A 25,376-nucleotide genomic window follows, 5' to 3' on the forward strand; every position below is an offset into this window, starting at 1 on the left:
CGCCGGCTTTTGACACCACGCAATTCAGTGATTGCCTGTTTTTTTTTTTCTTAACTCGACGTCTGTAAAGCGTGCGTAAAGCGCTTGGCGCTGATGCGTTTCGTTTTGCCGGCTCCTCGCTCACCAAATGTGATCAGCGTGAAGTCCTTCCGATCCTGCTTAAACGCCGTTTAGTGCACGCTCTCTGAAGGGGGAAAAAAGTATGAATGACCGCTTTCGACATTCGATGAAACAACCACATACGGTGTGTGAAGCTTAAAAGGAAATCGCGCGATGTGTTACCATCAGCATTCGGTTACTCAGTTTGAAGCCATCCGAACTTAGACCAACGGAACTTTGTCTTGGATATGGCTTGCTTGACAGCTCTGTTACACGACCCTTGTTCGCCCCGTGCAGTACTGAAGAACCTGCTTTGAAAGAAGCAGTGATATGAAGAAAACGATAGGGCTTGGATCTCACATTTTTATTTAACAATCACACTGTGTTCCGTAAACAGGAACAAAACACCCCCTAGCACGAGTTTTTTTTTTTTTCAGCTTAAGTAGACAAAGAAAAATCATCGTGATTGTCGACGACTGTTCCTATAAGCTGACAGAAACGAAGAAAAAAATAAGAAGTCTGTACAATTCGAGAAGAACTGGCGCAGCAAAGGATCCTTCACACACTAAAACTTTTTTTTTCGTTGTCTTTTTTCAGGACCAGATTGATCAGCCGTGGAGAAAAACACCTTGGCGAAATAATTTAGAGGCCGTACACCATATGTTGAATTGTAGAAGCAAAAACGAAAAGTCCGTTGGACAATCACGCGGCCGTGGTCGATGACGCAGTGGTAGTCGTCGCTGCTTGCGTTGACTCTACCTTTAAGGCAGTTGAGGACTCCTCCATCTGAGCTGCGGCGGTAACTGCTGGCGCTGCGCTGGACTCTGTCGATCCGTTCGTCGAAGTCTGCATAGCCGCCTCGCTCGTGGTTGTTGGTGCAGGAGCACCGGCCGTCGTCGCCGCCATGGCTTCGGCAGTTTGGGAAGAAACCACCTCAGTTGGCTTGGATACTTCCACGCTCATCTTGTCGGTGGACTTCATCGCTTCGGCGACTACGGCTGCGGTCGTAGAGTGAACTTCCGACATGGCTGGTTTTTCGGTCGAGGAGGCTGTGTCGCTCGTCTTTTCAGCTTCCGTGCTGCTTTCGCTCTGAGTTGACACCTGCGTGCTGCTCTTTGTCTCCTCCTCTTGCGCGGCTGCACGAGCGGCCACTTCCGTTGTTGCTGCGGCGGTGGAACTCTCCGTCGAAGAAGGGGCAGCGGTGCTAGCGGCGGTCGTCATCACCGAGGCTTTCTCATCGGGGTTCTCCTGCTTGGTCTCAGGAACTTGTGTGCTTACCGGAAGCCCGGTCTCAGAGCGGCCTTCGGTGTCGGCTGCCTTTTCGACTGATGCAGCTTCGGCGACTGCCTTCGGAGCTTCCACCTTGGTTTCGTTCACAGACGATGCAGCCTGAACGGGTTCCGCGGGCTCCGCCTTGACTTCGGTGCTGGCTGCTGTGACCGTAGTGCTAGCAGGGCTCGACTGCGGGACGTTTTCTGTTGTAACGGCGACGGGTGTCTCGCTGTGGGCTTCGACGGCCGCGTGAGCAGCAACGACTGCAGCTTCGGTGCTTACGGGTGCGGCCTCGGTTGAAGCCTGCGAGCTTGGACTCGCCGTGACTTCCTGAGTTGCACCGGCAGTGGCGACTGTTGTTTCAGTGACTGGGGATGCCGACGTGTCCTTGTTCTGAGCTTCCGTGCTCGAAGCGTCTTCCCTGAATTCCGCGACCGGAACTGGTGACGCCTCCGATGCCTTCTCCATTGCCTCAGCAACGACCGCTGGGGTCGTCACTGGCGATGAGTTGGTGCTCTGAAAAAAACGTGCAACAAGAGAAAACCAGGGTGAATAATGTACATTAAATAAATGATAATATCAATAAATGTAGCGCAAGAAACACCAACACAGAAAAAAAACGTACACGTACGTGTGCTCCTTTTGTGTTTTGCGCTACGTTTAATGATGGTATTTTACCAACTCACCCAGCAAGACACCCTTCCGAATAAATGATACATCAGGGGGGCAGGTTTGACGAATCAGATGAATTCTTGAAGCATCGATCAGTTCTCATCAGAGGAATGTTGCGAGAGCCAGCGTTTCTTACGCTAAAAGACGAGCTTAGAAAGATGCTGGATGCAAATATCTCCCGCATTTGTATGAGCTAATACATCGCCGATAGCAATAGCACCTAAGAAATGTGGGAGCCTCCTACATTCCGTGAACTGCAGAGCAATATATATACAACCAGGTGCATCTTATTCCATTTCCGATGCCTAGAATAGATGCAATTACAGATGGAACTGGTGGATCTATTATGTTATCTAGGTTATAGACCTCTGGGAATAGTTCGAAAGGTTACAAAACAGTACAGCACATTTATAAATCTGTTCCGAAGTTATGGGCCTTGTGAAGTCGTCTTGTTGATGCGCGGGCTCCAGCAGCATTCTTTGTTTGATTTCTCATCCCGTGAAGTATCTGTTTTCCCCTGAGCTCCTGTCTTGTGTAGTTCAACACTTCAGTACCTGTGAATTCAATTTCGCTGAAAATTAAGGTGCTTGGTGTAATATGACTTCTTAAACCGACATTCTGTCTTCGAAAGCGCGATAAATTACCGCACTTAGCTGCATTATCCTGCTTTCTGGTCGCATCAACAATAATGATGCAGGTGCGCAGTCCCGAAGTGGTCTTGCAACTGCGAGCTCGAAGGTCGCGTGCTATATGCGCTGTCCGTCGTTTTCGAAAAAGACAGGCGGAATCGGAATTCACGCTGCGGCGTCCTTCGGCCGCTACGAGACTCCTTATAAGCGATGACCGTATACATAAATGACGCACGAATAACCCCTGCATTCGACCTGACACTCTGCTGAGTTCGTGACCTCAGACGCGAACGCGTCGAACAGAACGAGCTGTTCGTTATTATATTCCAGATCGTGTTACTTCAGCGTTTGGGGGACGCACGCTCCGTTTATGCGGCTATGCGGTCATCTCTTCGCTTGTCTAGATTATTATCGTCAACAGGTGAACGGGCCCACGCGCGTGTGCTTGCCCACGACCAGGCGGCCGCCATTGTTGCTTCCTGCTTGCATGCATGACAACGAGTCGCCGAGGCTGGTACGAACGTTATTCAAGTCTTCTTACCTGATCGCCCGATCGGCCTTCCGCTTCCTCCTGGCGAGCGACTGTTGTGGCTGGCCCACCGGTGGCGGCTGTCGCCTCGCTCTCGCTTGGCTGTTCTGCCGTTTCCATCGTGGGCTTGGACTCGTCAGACCGCTCTGCGACATGAGAACGAGCGCCGTTAGAACGAGACAAACGCTCGACAGTGGAAGCCCGCGCATGCTGTAGCGAGGGTTAATAATGCAGCACGATCGAAAACGGACGCCGGTTGTACTTGTGCTATATCCGCTGTACCACTGGGTGGTCTGTGACGCTTTGGCACCAAAGATATACAGATGAAAACAACAAAATGTAATATCACGAAAGCTACTGTCACTGCTGAAGGCTCGCCGTTCTTTCGCGTTCTCTCGAGTTCGACACTTTGGGTAGCTGGAACAGTGACATTAGAGCAGTCAACATCAATAACCATATGGCGTGCAAATCTATATTACCTGCAGTTTTTTATTTTGTGCTTTTAACGCAAGGCATACAAGCTCGGTTAGCAGTTCTCACCTATTTCTGTTCTGGGTCATCTGTCCTTGTTCATGCATATATGAAGGCACAATAAATATGAGAATAAATGTTGTGTTAGTTCAATAAAAGTCACTGTTCAAGCCAACTTGGTGAGGTGTAGTTGTGCATGCAGGAATATGTGGCCAATTGAAAATTAAGGCTGTACCATTGCTAGAACACACTGGAGAATCCAAAACTTTGTGCCAAAGTGCAAAGAAATAAACATGAAAAGAGGAGAGGTTCACTCAGAGATTCAGACTTCACTTGGTGACCAGTGTTCCCACCAAAGTTTTTGTCTTTTGTCCTCGTCATGAGGGTGGCTCTCCAAGTTGACGACTTCATTGTTTGGCACTGATGCCTTTCTAATATACAGAGAACTTTGATGGTTAGCATACTACATACTGACCGCTGAACTTTTTGTACGATAATACATGTGGCGCGTGAGTGCGTGTTGCTGGTACAATAAATTATTTTAATTTACTTAGACATGACTATAGAAATGGAGCAGCTGAGGATACGTAAGCCTCAACCTCCCTATAGCAAGCCAGTTAGAACGAAACAGAACAGAGACAAAACTAAGCGAGTAGGAACAAGCACAATAGAAGAGAGATGATTTTTCGAACTACCGCACATCTGACAATATTACTAACGACTTATTTTTCGATCTCTGATTTTTTCCTCCAGTGGAGGGAAGCAAACAGAACGTGCATCTGGTTAACTTCCGTGCTTTTCTTTCCTTCTTTGTCTCTCTGTATTATTTGCCTGTCTAAACTGGTTGTGCACAATTTTGCCAAACAGCTATTACCTCTACCTTCTACATATAGTCGGCAAGTAAAGTCCATTGCTGCGTTTAAGGCTAAGAGAGGTATCGCATTGACGCGATTGAAAGTCGGCCATTTCATTCTGCTGCGCACAAGTAGTAGTAGTAGTAGTAGTAATAATAACAATAATAATATTAATAGTAATAATAATAATAATAATAATAATAATAATAATAATAATAATAATAATAATAATAATAATAATAAGATCTGTGATTCTACGAGCCAATACCACTGCGTGTTATGAGGCCCATCATAATAGAGTGCACCGGAAATTCGGACCCCCTGGTGTTCTTTAAAGGACCAGTCAGCAGGCTTCGATTTTATTTTTAAGCCACCCAAACAAGCTCGCGCATCTTTCCCACGCCTGTCCAGCCTCCTTCCACACGCACTGACGTCAACTCTGCGATCGGCGACGTTGACTTCATTAGTATTTGTTGTGGAGACCTGGTTTAGGCCAATCGACGAGCTGCGTGCAGCGTCAAGTCGCCGATCGCCGAGTTGACGTCACTGCACGTGGAAGGAGGATGGTCACGCGTAGGAAAGATGCGCGAGCTTGTTTGGGTGGCTTAAAAATAAAATCGAAGCCTGCTGACTGGCGCCGCTTTAACGTGCACTGGCATCGTGCAGTGGACCGGCGTCTAGCACTTCGCCTCCGTTGAACTGCGATCGCCACGGCCGGGATCGACCCCGCGACCTGAAGGTCAGCAGTCAGGCACTGTAACCACTGTTGCGTGGTGTCTGACCACTGCATGTAAATGGGAATCGTGCTCGACGTAAACTAGATCTGAGTACGAGTGAAAGCTTATAACACGAAACTGTCTGCTTCTGACCAAGCTACTCTACCACTATTACAATTCAGGACAGACTTTCGCTCCCAGTCAAGCTGCAAACTGTGTGGCTCACCTTCACTGGCTGCCGACACCACCGGCGAAGTCTCCGGACCAGAGGTGGCGGTAACCCTGACGGTCTCCTCTTTATCGGCTTCCATCGCCGCCATGGTTACCGCCCCGGCTGTTGACGCAGACTCGGAGTGTGAAGAAGGGTTCTCGGTAGAGGACGCGGCCACCGTTGACTCAGCGGAAGCGGCAGCTGTGGTCACGGATGTTGATGGGGCTCCGACAGTGGACTCCGCTGCCCCGGTACCACTCTGAACCTCGGCCTTGAAGACGGCGCTGCTACTTTCGGAAGGCACGGCGGTCGTGGTGCCAGGATCGGTGACAGCGTGGATGCTCACTTGGGTCGAGGAGCCAACCAGCGTCATAACCGGCGCCGCGTGGGACAGAGACCAGGTCAAGGTGACGCATAGCAGAAATGTCATCGTTAGCTTGGACGAGCCCTAGACGTGACAAAATGGAGAAGACGAGAAAAATCACGACGTTGAAAGATGGTTTGCACTTGACACCCACAGCAGGAGGGGAAATTCATAGGCGGTCTCGACCTACACTATGCAACTCCGATGACTGAGAACTCAAAAACACTGCATTTCGAAGTTTCGTAGTGACACCCGTTTGAACTGATAGCTCAAGAAGGACGCTAGTTTTTGCTAACCATGAGGGGGCAGCACATAATGGAGTGGGAAAAACCAGGTGACCTTTTGAAGATGGTGCACCTCACTGAGCGCCAGGTCGTGGCATGTCTCTCGTATTTAGCAAAACCGGTGGGTGACAGCTGGCAATGATACCAGAGAAATGCCGCGATGGTGCGCTCAGTCGGGTGAACATCTCCAGAACGTCGCATCCTCGCGAGATGTACTGTGTTCAATACCCATGGGTATTGAACCCAGTACATCTCGCCTTGGAGGTGAACGCTCCACCACATCATCACTAGTGTGGCTAACTCCCAAAGTTTTTGCGAGGACTCAAGTATACAGGTATAACATTGTGAGAAACAGAACTTTCGAGTGTGGTTATATCTTGAAGTCATCGTTAAAAAAAAGCGTAGTATGCACTGTTGGTGCAATGTTAAAGAGAGAGCAGAAATGTTAGGCACCTAGGTAATACTGGCTCTTCCTCTTTTGCCAAGTTTTTATAGTGTCCTTTCTCTCTTCCTCTAATTCTTAGTTTTTCTTGCTTCTTGTTTTTTCCTTTAGTCTGTCTTTTTAGAGTGCAGCTTTTAGATCCCTTGGAACCCCACTCGACGGCAACGCCACCCCTGCGTCGTTGAATGGTGTCGCCGTCGTTGCGTAACCGTTAGACATTAAAACGTGATAGGCTGAAAAGATACCAAGGATTGAAGGTCCCGTGCCTTCTACGTGGCAGTCGAGTATTCCACCACAAATCCACGCTGTCTTTTTTTCTTTATTGTACAGAGCTATTCTGGTGCTTGAAACTTATTTGCAAGAGGTTGTTATACAGGCATCATGCCGGGCAAGGAATCATGTCAACCGATGCAAGAGTAAAATAACTAGTCATCAAACGATGCTAACTGCACAACGAGTGTGTGGTTTGAATGCTTCCCACCAACTGCAAAGTGCTCAGCCGTAATTCTTCATGGTCATATGAGCCACGTGCAGATTCTGGAAGGCACACAATACTTTACTGATGTGTCGCGTGTGCCTCGCTAATCCACAGAAAACAAAAAATGGCAAAGCGGGGGCTCTTAAAAATAACTATTATTAAAGGCGTAGTTGATACCTTACGCAAATCCCAAACACAGTCCGGCTTGCCCAACGCGAAGCTGCGCTCCGAATCGGCATTAGCCAGTGCCTAATGGCCGGTCTGTATTTCTTACTATTTCTCTGTCTTTTTATAATTTTTTTCTTTCCTCTGTCTTCCCCCACTTACTATCTCTCTCTATTTCTCTCTCTCTCTCTCTCTCTCTCTCTCCAGTGTTTCTCGTTCCCATTCATTCATTCATATGTGGAGTTTAACGTGTCAAAACCACCATATCATTATGAGAGACGCCATAGCGGAGGGCTCCGGAAATTTCGACCATCTGGGTTCGTTAACCTACCCCCAAATCTGAGCACACGGGCGTAAATCAATTTTGCCTCCATCTAAAATGCTGCCACCGCCGTTGGGATTCGATCCCGCGACGTGCGGGTCAGCAGCCGAGTACCTTAGCCACTAGAGCACCACGGCAGGGATAACGCCTTACCCCCGCCTTTTAAACAACTCCCTTGTTAAAAACGTTTGCAATCTACAAGGAACCACTTTATACAGCCACCAAGTTTTTAAATGGGATTGACCAGAAGACTAATAGATCGTTGTTTTAGTTGTCTTACATTTCATAGCCACGTTCTTCAAGCAGTTAAAGGTATTGCTGTGCTGAGCAGGCAATAGAAACAACGGAAATATGCAATGAGTCTTTTAAACAAGCCCATCAACATCAAAACAGGACCTGTCCACTAGTGTGTTAACAGCGTCATGAAAAAAAAAAAGAACTGCAAGCAACCGCTGCTCAAACGGCATCCCGTGCTTCACATATAAATAACATTCCATTATATATTATGCATTACTTCGTAGTCAACCTTGGAAAAATATACACTATGACCGCAAACACGTCAGCTAACAGGCCGAGTAGGCAAACATGAAGATAGCGCACTGTTGTGTACGAAGGCAGTTTCTTCACAACAAATTTGCACTTCAATTCACAATAGGCCTCGACAGAATCCAACCATTCAACTTGGAACGAAACTGCAATGTTATGTCGATCATATAGACAATATACATCTACTTCAATGCAGCAGTACTCGTTTGACTTTGATCAATTGATAGCATTGCATTCAGGTAGAAAGCACTTACGAGCAAGCGCTTTGACCGCATGAGATGAATGTTCTTGAAAGTGGTGGTCATAAAGGGGCATTTCTCTGAGAAACTAGTGACTACATGGTGCCTTAACTAAAGCTAATGCCGTAGCAAAGAAGCCATTAAAGGAGTGCTTGTGCTTCAAACTTGATTCGTTCATAAAGGTAATGTTGTGTAAGGCTAAAAAAACTACAATACAAGATAGTTCTAGTTATTTTTCGGTCTCTCAATATGAATGGATACTCTAAATCAATTTATCTCACCGAAATACGAGTCTTCAAGTGGTATTTCAGATATAGCGTAAAATTAGGGTCAATGCACAAAACGCACATTTGTTATCCAGGCATGACTGACATCATTCATACATACTTCTAAATGCACTGAACTGAGCGTGAATCACACGTCTCTTTTCCACTGGTAAGTTCGTGAAATGTGAGCATAATGGACAATTTATGTAAAAATTTTACCGGATGCCATACTAAACGCAGCAATGAAATGAACCAAGAACGTACACAAAAGATCGATGGGTTGTTTGATTGTCAGAAATGTCCACTGGGCGTCGACAAAACTGCTGATCATTGTCTTGTTACGTCTATGTACACAGCACCACGTACAGCTGTTTGCTAACAGCGGTGCTACTTAATCAAGAATTGTTTGTTTGTCACACATTCTCCTTTCGATCTAATGTCGACGCCTCGCATTCCTCTCGACGTAAGGCCTTTATCACTGCAAAATATTCTACTGAGAAGTTTCTATATAGTAAACCTCATTTGGTTTTTTTGTGCAAATTTCTTCAAAACAGATAACAGGAACAGCGCTCGCACTGGATCCCACTTTTCTTCCTTCGAAACGGGTGGGAACAGCTTCATAAAGGACGTTCGCCTTGACGCTACGGGGGCCAAACAAGGCGCCACGTGGAATGCAAGCACGCTTTTTATTTGCATGATGAATCACAAATAGTCAGAGAGCGAAGTGCTTGCGCTCCTTGAATGCAAGGATGAGGTGGCTGTTACTATGTCTCATCACAGCTGCTGCGTGGCGAGAAAATAAAAATTCGCAAATCTCACGTACCTCAGAATCGACGTCATGCGAAGCATACGGAGGGAAGTTGGCCGTGTTGCAATTTTCGTATTGAGCGACACGTCATAAAATCATGCTAATATATGTACAAATGTTGCACGCACAGAGATGTGTTGAAGAGTTGCAGATGTTTACATAATCAGTTGTATGCACTTGCACAACGATGCCAACCGGAACATGCGTATTAGCAACACCAGAAGCTGACACGAAGCGCTGATGCTCGCGAGGATGCTGGCCCTGGGCATTGCTACATAAACCAACTTGAGTGCATGGCAACTAACCACAATTGACGTCGACCCAATGTGAAAGCTGTATGAAAAGAGTGAATATGTAATGTTTATAAAAGTGGGTAGGCAGCACTGCATCCACTATTGACGTTTCACGAAGATTAGCGTCTATTTGCAAAGAAGTTCCGAGACATGGCGTAGCTCTGGGGTAAGATGCTTCACTACCACGCAGAATGGTTGGGTTCAATCCCAGCAGAGACCCTGACTTTTAATCCTTGTATACGTGAAGTCGATGGTACCAATGTCGGGTATTTCTTAACGCTCGGGCGTTAAAATTGCCCTTGTGTGTTCTCGTCGTTCCTGGGTATACATATTAAGTGTCAATCAATTGGGGCGCATACCCGCATAGCAGCGGCACATACCCGCCTGTGGGTATGTGCCACTGTCGGGCGGGAAGTGTTTGACGACGTGCGTGACGGAATCGTGACATTACTTGTGGCTAAACTAGCGTGTCATGTTCGTCGAACCATCTTACCCTCCAATACTAATTTTGCTTCACGCCAAGTTAAAGGGGTGCCCACGAGAGTACCCAAACGTAAGCGGCTAGATAGATAGATAGATAGATAGATAGATAGATAGATAGATAGATAGATAGATAGATAGATAGATAGATAGATACGCTCAAAGTAGCCGAAGTTTGCTAAGAAATGCTTCGCATTAAAAAGAAAAAAAAAACTCTACTGTTTGCTTGCTGCTAGTTACAGTCCGCGATTATGCTACGTTGAGTGAGGGTGATAGAAAGGCATCTGGATGCGTTATCGAGGCCTACTATTAGGTCTTAAGCTGCTTGGGTACTGTATTTATGGGTGCAATACCAACCACACGAATTATATGAAGTGAAAAATTAACAAAACATTCATTAGTGTCAGCCTTCTTGTCCCCCACTTGAATATGTCGACGTTTTAAGAACGTCGGGTTACGGTTGACGACATTCTCAACGAATCTCGAGGATCAGAGGCTCCGAGTGATCTTTCTTGCACTGTAGGTGACATTGCACGTAGATTCAGTATTAAAGTTTTTTTAGTGGTGTACAGCCCGAAAAGATATCGCTCGTTTAAGTGTGCAAGTGTTTTAAGCGGTCTCTTGTACGCCACCAGAAATGGCTCGTATATTGTAGACCTCTCTGATACACTACAGGCACACCGACTCATGATTGTTCCAATCATTGGAACAGGTTAGTGTACACAGTACTAGGTGTAATATAGACTTGCCCATTGAGACAATTCATTCCTCCCTTGTGCCAACTCCGACGTCAAAAATCTCGTTCTCTCAAAAATACGCGAGGCAACCAGTTGCGGTTTGAATTGACCAACGGACACATATGCGTCTGTTTTTGCAGTGGCACGTCGACCTGTAATGCTGCGCCCACGACATCCATGTACACGAGTTATTTTCCTCATTTATGCTGGTTCCTGTTCTCCACATCAGCATTTATTGATTCAATGCAACTGAGAACGTCTTCCCCTTACTACTTTTCAGTACAGGCACAAGCAGGGTAACAACACAAGAAAACATCCGTAAACCTTGCGCTTGCCTTTTCTGATAGGAACAAGACACCCAACGAAGCCTGTAGTGTCGTCAGCTCGTCAAATAACCCATGTGAGTACAAACAGAATCTGCACAGGGGCTCTCTCGCCGCGTTCGTATCGATGGAAAGAAAAGGAATTCCACAGGAAGGACGTATGACGAAGGCAGCCTATGAAAGTTCTCGCGGTCAGCTAGCATAGCAGCTTTGACCCAAACGTGCCACTCGTACGCAGGGGAGAGTTCTCGGCGGCGCAATTGGGGACGCGGGTCGCGTACGGCCCGTCGACCTTGGCAGGCCCTGCTTGTCCTTTCCATCTCCGTCATTGTTATCGACTGCAGCGGGGCCGGCGTCCATGGCCAGCGAACCGTGGATTTGGACCGTATTCTGTACCGTCCTGTGCCCATGTATGCGTGCGTGTATGTGTTGTGCGCGCACACACACACGGATGCCCGTAGGTTTACCGCGTAGTGTTCTAAAGTGCAAGCACGTAGCCACATAGACCGAGCCGAGCATCACTAGCGATTCCGTAGAAAGGACGAAAAAGATGACATCTGCTGATGGTTCGCATGGTATGTCGGACTGAGTAAAAGGGAAGCGGTGTGTAGGTTTTTCGCGCGAAACGTTCAATCGCGAAAGAATTGCAGCTGTATGACTGTGTAATATGCTGGTCTAAGATAGGCCTAAAATCTGATAGTGATTGTTGTCCTTTCTTCACCTTGGCCCCGTTAGTTTAGGAACAAAATGTCCAGAAACGAAGCGATATCTTCTCAATTTTTATCTACGAAAAGTTCGCAGATTCACATTTGCAACAACGATTATAACATGTAGCTGCAGTTACTTAGATGCCCTTACAAACAAGGTGTGTGAAAACTGCTTCCTGGTTACATTAGTTACTCCATGTGTTGAACTCGCTGTGAGTTGAATGCAGTACCCTACAAAGCTTCGCGCTGGTTATTGCTCAAAAATGAGATGCTTGAGCATGGTCACCCAAAAATTGATGATTTTTGGCGAAAAACGAAGGTAAAGGGTCAAATATTCTTGTACGCGTATGAAAACTAGACTATAAAAGATTACTTCAGTCTAAAATAGGCCGTATAAATCATCGGCTGTAAACTCCGCCCACCAACGGTGACCGCCATTATGCCATGGCATGCGTGACGTCACGAGCCGTAAAAAGCAGTGCCGTCGTCAGCTATACCAAAGAGCACCTTCCGCATGTGGTCAGCTTGTTTGCTGCGTTGCGAGTGTTGCTTACCGCATGGTCCGCTCGTGTCATTGTGCTGCCAGTGTTGTGGCGTGTTACCGGTACCATCGCCATGTCGTCAACCCCATCATCACCTCACAATTCTGGCAGTGGTTCATCGAGCCGACAACCGTCGCGTGCGCTGCGCATGTTGACTTTGACCCCGTCGCCACCAGATCAAGCAATGAAGGAAGTGTCGAAGACGGGGTGAACTAAGATGCCAACGACCTAGCCGTTGTGCCAAATGTTGCATGTAAACGGCCTTCTGCAATGATGAGTAGCTTTATTTTAAGCGTGTGAGGTTGACAAGTGAGCTTGGAATACTGAGGTCTGCTGACGCTGCCTTTGCGAGCAAGTGTTACTTGGCGCAGTGAAATTCGTAAAAAATGCAGATTTTTTGTTTGCTAGCGTAAGTGCATGGAGGACTTTCAGTGCACAATATAATAAATGAGTGGTCGTAACAATGTTGCGTGTTGAGAACATTGTTTTTCATCGGCTGTTACGTGCGGCATATGTAAACATCAGCCGAAGCGAACGGCATGTCAGTGCGGCGCTATCTCACGATATACATTTTGGCAGAATCTTCACTCCAACTCTGTCAATTTTTTCAGTTTCAGTAAAAAAAAAAAATAGGTATGACTCTTAACTATGACACTGCCTGCGAGGAGTTCAAGAACTTTTTATCCGTATAGTGGCAAACGGCATCCGTTTTGTACATTCACAGGACACTTTTTGACCTCAGACAGATTAACAAAGCATGTTTGCTGCAAGTGCCAGTGCTACATGGGGGACGTGGTGACATTGTTTCAACGGCTGCGAGTCATTTAGTTCCAGTGGCAAGTTGAACAACGCAGGAAAAACTCGATTACAAGCGCAGCTGACCACGGAACACGAGCGTCCCCTGTAATGCAGACCGTGCAGCAGCTCGTCCAGAACGCGGCTCGACATGTCATGGCAAGCGCGACAGTGTGGCTAGACTTTCGGGCCACTCACTCGTTTATAAATAAATTTGATTTTAACTTAACGGTACCATGAAATGCGCTGAAATTTCGCCAGCTTGTTTGTGAATGTACAAGGATCAATCCACACAACACAAATTATGGTAAACAATTGGGAGTTATGGCCCCTTTGAAAGAAGAAATTGATATGTTGCTTCTCCACATTTATTTGAATATCAAGCTGCGATAGCTGCGTGTTTTGCCGTAGACCGAATGACTTCTAACTCGTTTAACGTTCACAACTGCCTAAAGAACTCGACGTAAAATTCTGTCCTGCTGTGTCTAGACGACGTCACTCCAGCAAACGGCAGCGTTATCGTGACTATTTTGTCCTCCCCATTCATATCCTTTAACCTGTCTCGCACAACGCTATATTAACCCGCAGCAGTTCAAAAAACGTTATCTTGACCCAGTCACCATTCTTGCGGGTGTCTTCACTTCAACGGCAACAACAGCGGCCGTGTGCTGCCGCAACGTTATCCAGATACAGCCCGTCTCATTATCCAATAAAACGTTGAACTACAACTGGAGACGGAGATGGTGTAGTAAAGGTTCCCTAATCAGAATTAGATGGAGAATATAGGTGGGGTTGAGGAGATACATATACGACTAAAAACAAACCAACGTGAACAAGAAACGGTCGAAAGACCGAAAAGACACAAAATCGAAAATTTTTATGTCTTGTCCGCCGTTTCTCATGCTGGTTGATTTTTGCCTACATGGGGTACAACCGTATACCCGCATGCAGTACAGTACAATGCAGTACACCAACTAGCCTAACAACGTGATCATGCCAGAATAGGGACAATATCTTTAACAAGGTTAAGGTCATTATCATCAAGGTTTGAACTATATATGTTTTCACATTAATTTTTACTGACCTGATCAGACTCCGTCAAACAATTTCCCAGGTTACGCGACGTTGGAGAGATACGTACGTTAGGAGTCAGAAATGTGTCCAACGCCGGAATTTCGCGCATGCCTGAGAGCGGCCCATATTTCAACCCCTTCGGTGGTTGTTACGTCTCCTCCTGTGTGTTCGATATATCCCACCACTCGGCAATGCGCGCCCGCGCTGCCTTTTATTCTGTGTTTCGCTAAGCGTCGCACGCTCCGGGACCGTTCGGGAGAACAAAAGCGCGACCCGCGCGGAAGAAGGACCCGGCAGCAGTCCGGCCTTCTTATCACACGCCTCTTCCTGACCACGGCGATGCGAGTAATGACCGAGCGGCTACACTGGTGCTATTGTTTGCCGCTGCGTGCGTGAGCGACCTGCCGCGTGTTCGTTTGTGCGCATGCGTGGTGCCTACTTCTCAAACTTGTGGGCAACAACCCATCATCCGGGTCAAATGGGCTCCGATCGCTCTTTGGCTTTCACTTCTCCGTGCTTTCACTACGGAAACTAGATTCGGCGGTCAGCGCCTCTGCTAACTCACTTCCCGCGTTGCGACACCGTTTTCTAGAGTTACTCGTCGCAATGACTGAAATATGAAACGGCGAGGAGAGGTGAAGGAGGAGGGGAGGAGAGGGGAGTTCGGAACCCAGGGAGACATATGTGACGATTTCCTTGCCAAATATGAGGACGGGCTCGTTATGAAATACTGAATATTCATTTTCGTATTTCAAGCTATGGTTGAATTGGGTGAAGCGGTGTGTCACGTAGGGCTCAAGTTTTCGCCATAGCGGCTCTTATGCAGAACAAGCAAGTGTCTGTTTTTTGTATCTCAATATAAAAAAAGTATTGCTTTCAGTTTCGAGATAACTTTGCAGTGAGCCCTTGCACGTTTTTTTGCGGCTTTAAATTTACTCTTTTCTATTTTTTTTCACACTTTTCTTTTATGTAAAAGTCAGGAAGGTGTTTTCACCCTATCATTATGTCAGCCTCTTTCGTCTATATAGTTTCGCAGAATACAGCGTTCACTACGATTGATACATAACATGCACGACTTTGCTCAGTAATGCATTTCTTGTATGCAAATGAATACCACCAGTTCATGAAGCGCGAAAAAGGTACCTTTGTGTAGTGCGTCTGCTAAATTCAATGTACCGTACATTTGGTACCCGTTTCGCCGATCCCAGTCGCTTTATCATCCACAGAACTGGTTTTTCACGTAAACAAAGTTGTTTTAGCTAAAGGATGAAGTAAAACGAAGTGACAGATTCTTAAGAGAGCTGAGGTACTAGCCTAACCAATCACCTTTACTACAGAACATAACTATTGATACATAGACTGTGAAGGGGTAATAATGAACGAAACTGCTTTTTCACATAGGCATGTTTTTTATGAGTAATATAATCTGCTTGCTCTCAGCGATGGCTTTCTTTTGCCCCACTGAGTTAGTAAAAGCAATATAAAATTTTGACATCTGTGATTTAATATGTTTTTTTATGATCAAGTGTTACAATTGTGTTTTCTGAGGTTGTCTCAGCTAGAAGAATATCTTTTTTGTCGTGTTCTATAATAATTCCCCACTCTTTCTTTGTTTTGTTTTTCTCTCTCTCTTCACCCGAGGTAATACGCGGATTTCTGGATGCATGTTATGCTGCATGAAAACACACTATTTCTTTCAAATATAACCTGTGCACACTTGGCGAAGGTCATTTTGTAATCTATTGTTCCTGTCCTGACGCGCCAAGAAACAGACAGTAAGCGTGTTGCATCCTTTCAAGCACTTTCTCTTTTATACTCGTAGAGTACTCAGTGCATTCGCCGCAAACGTAGAATGATTGCGATAATAAATGGGAAGGTCGGCTCTTATTATCAATCACAATGAACACCTCTCGTGCCATCTATCCGCAGTCATTACCTTTGGCGCTCCTTACTGCAGGTTCGCTCCGGTATACGCGCCAACTTTCTTGTTGTTGCTGGCGAGGCTTCCTTCGGCGTTTGACAGACGAGGAACGCTTGGCGAGTTGCCACCGGATCCCGAGAGCAGGCGGAAGCGAATGGCATGTCTCGCAGAGGAGGCCTGGAGGCGAGTCAATATTGGTGCTAGTTTTCATTCACGCGTCACAAGATGACATCCGCCCTGGTAGTCCCTTCTGCGGCAAGTTCCAAGTAAGCTCGAGGTGGCTGAGCAAACGTAGATGTAGGCGATAACGCCGTGGGTTTTCGCAAATGTTTCTCTGCCAACTTGCATCCGCAGGCACGTGCACCCGCGTCGTTGATGTGGCCTTTTAATCTGTCAATTTGTAAATAATGGAATGACGCATGGCATTCGAGAACAATTTCTTGCTTCGCACGTGCAGAATGCCTATTGTCGAAATGCGCATCGAATTCGCTCATGGATGAGTAAGCCGCACATGCGTCGGAGGGCGAGTCTAAAGGCAGGAGACCCCGGATGTGTACTCGGCATTTGGCCTCGAAAACGCAGAAAACGATTTAATAAACAAACAGACGAAACAACATGCTTGAGCGTGTTGACAATGTCATGCACGAGCTCCCCGGGCCAACCTCTGGTAAACACGGCTCGTGGTCCGGTAAGTCTATCTAGTCATCGAGCAAACAAGAACCCTTCTGCCTGTACAGCTGTAGGTGCCACACATACCTTCCCGCAGGTTCGCTTCTCAACCCTGTTTAATGTTAAAGCGTGACAGCTAAGCTTTTTCATCGTACGGTTTGCAGATGGCGCGCGACGTCATGGAATCCGCTGTCCGAAACTCCGTTTCTGTATTTTCACGCGTGATCGTTTTCTACCCGCGAACGTGGCCCGTGACACAGCACCGAGTGAAGCAGGATACTTCCGCGGTTAGAAACCGTTCCGCTACGTCACTTTGGCCGAAGGTAAATCCTATTCTTGTGCGCGCGTTTCGTTTCCATTGTCATCGTTCCCCTCCGGAGCATAAGGGCCTCTTTTCCCCACCAAGGGAAAAAAAAGAGCTCCCAAGCGTTGCACAAAATTGTTCTTTGGATTGCAACTGCACTTGGCCACGTGCGCTTTTACTAAGCATGAAAACCACCCTGCAGCCATTGTACGTGTTGCGGTGCTTTAATGTTCACTTCCTTCTTTATTTTCCTCTTTTATCCTGTTAGCTTACGTGACGTTGTTCATGCTCTTACACTGCAGATATGAAGGCATAACAACGAAAAGAAGTAGCACTGTATTGATATGTGGGGTTTAACGTCCCAAAACCACCATATGATTATGAGAGACGCCGTAGTGGAGGGCTCCGGAAATTTCAAGAAGTAGCACTGTAGGATTATCATAACGTCTGGAGTGCCACGATCAGTGGCATGCGCATGTTAGTCAACGGATTAAAAGAAAGAAAAAACGAAATAGATAGATAGATAGATAGATAGATAGATAGATAGATAGATAGATAGATAGATAGATAGATAGATAGATAGATAGATAGATAGATAGATAGATAGATAGATAGATAGATAGATGGATAGATGGATAGATAGACAGATAGATAGATAGACAGATAGATAGATAGATAGATAGATAGATAGATAGATAGATAGATAGATAGATAGATAGATAGATAGATAGATAGATAGATAGATAGATAGATAGATAGATAGATAGATAGATAGATAGATAGATAGATATGAACACCGCTTTGAACTGAGAGGGACGATTACGGACGCGCACTTTCTATCAACGAACGTGGATGACCAGACGACAGGGTCTCGTTGTTGTTCTAAGCCTCAGTTTTTACGAGCCCAAATACACACTTGCTAAATACCAAAGTGCAAAGAAGAAAGACGTAGCTAAAACCAACATGTCTCACTCGTCCCTCAACCCTGACGACACGAGCATGCTTTTAGTGAGGTACTTTCCCCTTGGCTTTCTTTGGTATAGGGAGGACACTGCTTGCAGGTGCATTCCCCCTCTTTTTACGGAGTATCATTCCATTTTAGCTAATTGTTAATGACCTCGAAGCCTATTAACAAATTGTGCCGTTGCGGGTCGCAGGCACGGTCGCGGCGGCGGAAACGCTCCGCGGCTCGCGCTCGGCGTTTTCCGGTAATGACCTCCGACCGCAGAACTGCTGCACGTGCGAGGCCGCCGCCCCGAGATAAACAGGTCGCCCTCGCCACCATACGGCGGGGGTTACCTGCGTGCTCGCCTCTGCCTACTCCTCGGCATGCGGAGATCGCATAAATACATGCAAGCGTGCTCTCTCCCCAGCGACGAGCACGCTGGAAGGCCTCTAGACGCACCCTGTCGGCACCGCGTTGCTAGAAATGCAGTGTATATAGCTGGGGAGCGACGGCTTGTAGCACCGCTGTTATACTGTGTAGCTGTCTCCGCGGTGTGTGCTGCAAGCTCACTAAGAATGTAACACCGTGGCCTCGCCCGTGTTTGGACATGCAGAGGACAAGTCGCACTCATCTTACGCTTTTCCTGTAGATGTAGAAGTCACTTGAAAAGTAGATGAGGCGCGACACTTATGCGCGATGAAAGTGTCCCAATGGCGCCATCGTGCGCAATAGTGGCCGTCCCACTCTCGTTTCCACGTATATTTTTTATAGCAAGTAAAGACAGCACGTGCAGTGCTGGTAAACCTCATCAAATAAAAAAAAATTAATGTTTTTTTTTTCTCCTGCTCTTACATTTCAGACAATCCTCGGACTCGATGGAAAGTGACCTGTGCAACCGAAAACACGCGCCCTAGCATGTTAAATATTACTCAGGTACTTCAATGCAAAACGATCCAAGTCGTAATTGCTACGTTTCATGCTTGAGTGCCTGCCCCGAAACGGACGAACTATAGCTTGGCCGTTCGTAGTGCGAAGCTGTCTAACGAAATTCATTCGAATTTCTCTATTGTCGAGGAGTTTATTCCAAAAATCTGTATGGATTTCCTTCTATCTTCGAGCAACAAACGAGTGCACTAGCGTGTCTATTTTATCAGCTGTCCAAGACATTGCAGTCCTGACATGTAATATTTATGCAGTGCCTGTTCAACATTTCATTTCATTTTATTTTACCCTCAGGACCGATGTATTACTGAGGGGAGTGGTTAACAATACATACAAAAGTAAAACAAAAACAAAGCAACAAATGTGGCTAGGCAATACAAGAAATAATTGGCCAGTCAAGTCCTGGAGTGATGATGTCCATAATGGCCTAGCAAAATTTTGAGTGAACATTTTCCGCTCTTTGAGCGAAACATGAATATCTTCCCCTTTGTTTTTTCTTAGTGTAGTGTGGTCACTGTCAATGATGCACGACTTCGTTTTTTCACCAAATTAGTGTTTTTAAGTTATACTGATTGAGATTTAACGTCCCAATACTACGATATTATTGTTAGAAACGCCACAGTTGAGGGCTCCAGAAATTCCGATCACCTGGGGTAGTGAAAAGTGCACCTAAATTCAAGAACACGAGGCAAAACCAGTGTTAACAAGGATACATTAGGGAAAAGCGTGCACGAGCGTGCAGAAGTGTGCTTGTGCACGTTTCGTCTTTCTTTGTCCTTGCCAACTTCGATTTGACACAAAAACGAAGTAACGTTTCTCTCCCTCGCAGTGTACTGTATATCACTCAAGCGTTCCGCGCAAGAATGTTGGCTCCTGTACGACCCCTCTGTGTTATCGCGTGACGTCACGACTTAATTCCGGCACTCCGACTGTTATCTACTAGGCGCAAAAGAATTCACAGTCATTCGAAATAAATCACCATGGATGCATCCTCGTATGCATGTCGTGTCACGTGAAATTGATTAGTTCGGGGGGTTTAAACTCGTTGCTTTGAGACCTTGGGAAATGGAATACCATCGTGTACATCTGCCAAATGCAAAACGAGCAGGAAGTAGTCGCAGAGCAAGGTCGCTCTCTACAAGTATAATTTTGTTGCACCAACCGCGCGAACGCATGCATAAATAGTGGTTAAGCACCAACTTCCTTATTTTGCCTAACACCCGCGCAATATATGGAAAACAAGAATATCTCCTGTCCGTATACACCTGAATACTGTCGAAGTTCCAACAACTTTTTATCCCTCTTGGTGTTCTTTTTTTTCTTATTTGAGTGCTTCATGATGTTTGACTTTCATGGTATGGTTTCGTTTGTAGATCGCACATCAACGATTAACGCATATACTGCTGTTGACGCCCATTAATGGGGAGTTTCATTTCGGTATTTTTTTTTTTTTTGACGTAGACTATAGCTATGAGCTTGGCCTGCTGCTTTCATGCCACATTTAGGTTATGTACACCAAGAACGGTACTGCACTGACGAGCAGATCATTAAGAAAGACCACCAGTAAAAAAAAAACCGAAAAGAAAACACGAAGATAGTAAAAGAAATCAGTTTGACAATGAGAGAAGCAAAATAACAGCAGAAAAATTTATCATGAGAACCGGAAGGGCCGTAGCATTATTGACCCGTGTGTGAGCATGTGCCTTCCCGAGATTATTACTATCTCGTCGTGTTCTACTTGTCTCTTGTACGGCAAAACGTGCATTGGTAATACTGAAAAGACTGAACACCCATCTCAATACAAACCTGAAGGATTTAGATGCTCTCCGATGTGATTCAGCGCATCAAATTCTTGGGCCATGTAGAGTGATGACAGCTCTTTCATTGTTTCATTAAGGCTGCACTTCAAATGTGCTGAATTGCGATGCTATACATTTTTGCTGAGTCATATATGCGCGTGCATTCTGGATGAACCGGTGAAGCAATAGTCGCAGATTGATGATTCGTGAACTGCTGAAGGCACACGCCGCCTTTAATGTTTTCATGAATATCTTCGACGTGCTTTTGCGAAAGTAACAGCTGAACGTTTGCACAGAACTCGTTCAGCCCTCTTTTCGTTACTACTTAGTGCATGTCGCTCAGCGCGACTATATCAATACAAGACTGAGGCAACCTTAACAATGTATCTATCTATGTGGGTAACTGTTGGGTTAACCGGAGGGCGACTGGAGTGTTGTCTTCTCGGCTGAATCGGTATCTGCTTTAAAGATAACTACTCGGCAAGACCGGTTTAGTGCACATCACCCAGAAAAAAAAAACAAAAAAATTCGAGATAAGAAAAAAATGCAGGCTGTTGCGCAAAAAAACGTCAGAATGACAGTAAAAGAAGCTCACACGAGGAAAACTTACTCTTTATTAAACAAGAGTAATTGACATTAACTAACATTCGTCGTACGTTTATTCGTTTATTTTTTTTAGATGAGCTCCCAGTATTCTGAAGTGAACTGCAAGTGGCATGTATACGTTACATGTCGTTTCTGACCGTAAAGTAGCGAGTGAACAATGCTAAAATTAAAATAGATGAAACGTGCAGAGTATGACGGGTGATCATTGCTGCATTACGCGATCAGCAACCAAAGGTCTAAGATATTTTAGATTTATCGGCCACTAATTATATTGGCTAAATGTCCGCAGTAGAGGCCCCCTCAAACCTTGGGGAGGGAACACTCTCTCTAGTTCCTTGAATTGCTGAAGCTACGTTTGTCGTATAACTTGCACGTCTTGGTGATGAAAGCAACCATAAAATCTCCTCGCCGACACCACCCCCATCTTCGACAAAGACTGGCACACAAAAAAACCTAGTTTAAGATTTGGAGTCCTGTATTTTGTCGAGATTGTTTCAGTCTACATGAGAGCAACAGATATATCACAAGAGATACGCAAAATACTGCGTAAGCAAGAGGTATATCGAAGGCTCAGTCAAGACATCGGAACTCCGATTGACGCGGTTTTGCAGTGTAAGGAAAATGCGTGAGGGGAACGCCGGCAACGCGCCAGTCAATGATGATGATTATACAATATATGTGGTTTAACGTTTCGAAAGTGCCATTATGATTATGAGAGTGCCGTAACGGAGGGATTCAGAAGTTTCAACCACCTAAGTTTCTTTAACGTGCACTCAAATCTAAGCACACGAGCCTAGAGCATTTTCGCCTCAATCGAAATTGCAGCCGCCGCAACAGGGATTCGATCCCGCGACCTGCGGGTCAGCAGCGGAGTATCTTAGCCACTAGACTAGGGCGGTGGTGCAACAAGCCAACCAAACCGACCGTTTCTGTGTCGCAGATATAAATTAAATTTTGAGAACTTGTGCATGCGCTAATCAGCGGCATCTTCACATCGGGAACATGAGAGCATAATGCACATTTGAGCGCTAAATGAGAAAAAGGTGCAAAGTATACAGCGAATCATTATTCAGTGCTATCAAAAGCAGCAACGGGACATGGGTATTTAATTCTGTTACAGTGTACCAATATCACGTTTAAACTATTAAGTTTGTTCATGGCAATGCATGTATCGATGGTCACCTCGAGGGATGTACACTCACCGAAGCGCAGTTACGTATCTACGTAGTAACCGTGTAGTAATGGGAATAATAGACAGATACCACGATGAGACTTGCGTCATATCGACCAGCAACAACGCCTTTAGCCGCAGGAACACACACACACACACACAGCCTACGCTTTCGTTGTTTTGATACGTGTTGCGCGCACTACCAATGCATCCTTGACCCAACAGCACCAAACATAATGGGCCTGCTTGCGCTCTGTAACGGCATGATAAAGGAGAGCGGCCTACGCCGTCTCTTTTTCAGATTCCCGCTCGCCGAACGCGGTGGTGTTGGTCGTGAGCGGAATTTTAAGTGACTACCCGCCTTCGCGTTCCAAGCGTTGTTATCTTTGGAACGAAGGCGAAAGGACTTGGTAACTTCAGGAAGCGACAGGGCTTTCCTTCTCGACGCTATGGAAGGTTCTCGTCATCTCAAATTAAGCGCTTCTCGATGCTGGTTATCAAGAGCAATTCAGGGCCGCATGTATTACTTTTATATCGTTGCTCATTAATTCCGAGCTATCACTATTACTTCCTCTTAAGTGTTTCATTTAGCTGCAACAGCCGAACTTGAGATTTCAAGAGATGGAATTTTCTGTATATGTGTTCCTTTTTTAGTCGTTTCAACTCAACGGCATCATTATGTAGATACGTGAGGCATGTCATTTGCACACTCTCTGCCAAGAGAAAAAAAAAATGAATTTCCGGAGGTAAAGAATGAAACCCAGAGATGTCAGAAGATTGCTAGCTTTGGGGTGTTTACGACTGGGTGTCAAAGTGAAAATGCTGAACATTCGGAGGTGTTGCGAGGCTGTAATTCATTAATATACAATACGAGTGCGCAGCAGAATAACTACAACAAACCTGTACTTCACAATTCACAAGAGATATGAGCCAATATATATATATATATATATATATATATATATATATATATATATATATATATATATATATATATATATATATATATATATGTGTGTGTGTGTGTGTGTGAGGCTGTACAAGGCGAAATAAGAAATTCAGCAGCTGCTTGTCATTACGGTGATAACGGGAGACATACCCGCATCTGTTTTGTGGATTACGTTCTGCAGCTAAACATTACCTCCAGACTCTCTTTTTTGTCTATCATGCTTAAAATACTACAGGTAAATGTTGCCCCGTTTAGTTCTCCTCAGGAGTGTGGGTAAGGTGCGGAGTGAAGGTAAATGCAGTCGATATATGCCACCAGTGTTACGTGAGGGTAACCTCTATCAAACTATCCATTTAAGTGAGGCCCGACTCTCCGCGCGCGCAGGAGAGAACAGCGGAAGGAAATGAAAACGCGGGCAAATGCAAATGAGTTGCGCCCTATGAGCTCATACTCGAGATGACCCCGGTGATTGAAGTGGTAAGAATGACGCGTCGAGCACAGATAGTAATCAACTTGTCTTTCCGCGTCTATACCTCGTTCCGCTTGAGTCATTCCTAATTCGAGAATTATGCCATCGCTGGGATGCCGCGTTGTTGATGCCGGTTACTTCAGCGTTCAGATTCATACGTGCGATAAAAGATAACGCTGAAGACTTACCATGGTGAACGAAGATATCAGACAGGATGTTGGCTCACAAGGATTCCTTCGGGGCAGGCACAGTCGATGGCTAATTGACCTCGTGCCGAGACTAGAAAGTGATCTCAGCTCAGGAAGTGATGGTGACGGCTGACCAACTGCGTCCCCGAGATGGAGCTCCGAGATATTTGCCCGCACCCAAAAGAATAGGATTGTAGGACTGGTAAAGTACGGGTTCCTATGGACAGGACCCGACCGGGATATGCTCCGAAAAGGTTTTCTTGCACACCGCGGTGTTTCGACCGTGGCGAAGAGGAAGAGGTAAGAGATGCGACCGGACCCGCGTTCTGCGTTCGCGTACTGGCGTTTCCGAAGGATGGCACGTCGGCTTTACGGACGGCCCTTCCTTCCTCACCCCCCGGCACCCTCCCACAACACTTCCTCTCCCCCGAATCTCCTCTCCCCGACAGGCGGCTCTCTTTTTCTCGCGCTTTGTTTCGCCCGCCGCCACCCTCAGCATCACGAACCAACAGCTCCGGCCGAGCGTAGCCCGTCCTCCTCGCCCGAAACCCTGCACTCTCCTCGAATGCCCCACCTGAGGCACCCAGGTAGCGAGCACGGAACGGGTAGGAAGAGAAGCGCGTAGGAAAACGAGAGGAGATGAGTCTGGGCGAGGGAAGGGAGCTTGTGCACCCAGCGGGGCTCTGTCCGCTGTTTTGCGAGTTGATTGGCGCCGAAGATGAGGCGGCGAGGGCCGAAATATGTGCGGTCGTTTTCTTGCCTGCACAGGCAGTCTTGGTCGTCGCCGCAACGATGTGTGGTGTCCGGCCTGGTCAGACGGACGCCGTGTTTCGGCGCGACGGGGCGCCGGTCTTCCCACCATGCGGTCGCCTCGCCCCAGGAACATTCCTGGAGCCCGGAATCGCAAAGGGTTCCCCCCCTGTTCACCCCCTCCGACTGCTTATCAGTCGGTATACGTGCCTGCCTAAGTCATTGGTGTCGCGCCGACACTGAGCTCACGTGGGCGCCATTTTTTTTTTTTTGAATGCGTGCACGCATCCCTTTCCCTGTGCTTTGCTTTGGTGATCTTTAACACTGCAGGAAAAGTCTGTACG

General features: G+C 46.3%; 1 protein-coding gene across 1 annotated transcript; it reads right to left on the minus strand.

Moving 5' to 3' along the window:
* Positions 1 to 448: 448 nt before the first annotated feature.
* Positions 449 to 24,645, minus strand: LOC119170336 (uncharacterized). The gene is made up of 4 exons (XM_037421474.2): positions 24,283 to 24,645; positions 5,469 to 5,901; positions 3,214 to 3,347; positions 449 to 1,887 (listed from the first exon to the last, which is right to left on the minus strand). The coding sequence occupies exons 1-4, from the start codon at positions 24,283 to 24,285 to the stop codon at positions 802 to 804; spliced, it is 1,656 nt and encodes a 551-aa protein (XP_037277371.2). The 5' UTR covers positions 24,286 to 24,645; the 3' UTR covers positions 449 to 801.
* Positions 24,646 to 25,376: the final 731 nt, after the last annotated feature.

This window comes from Rhipicephalus microplus, chromosome 2 (genome assembly GCF_043290135.1).
Source record: "Rhipicephalus microplus isolate Deutch F79 chromosome 2, USDA_Rmic, whole genome shotgun sequence".
Classification (NCBI taxonomy): Eukaryota; Metazoa; Arthropoda; class Arachnida; order Ixodida; family Ixodidae; genus Rhipicephalus; species Rhipicephalus microplus.

Coding starts and splice junctions, on each gene's coding strand:
- LOC119170336 (XM_037421474.2), bottom strand. Junction 3,348..5,468: donor GGTGTCGGCAGCCAGTGAAG/GTGAGCCACACA, acceptor CTCATGTCGCAG/AGCGGTCTGACGAGTCCAAG. Junction 1,888..3,213: donor AAGGCCGATCGGGCGATCAG/GTAAGAAGACTT, acceptor CGTTTTTTTCAG/AGCACCAACTCATCGCCAGT.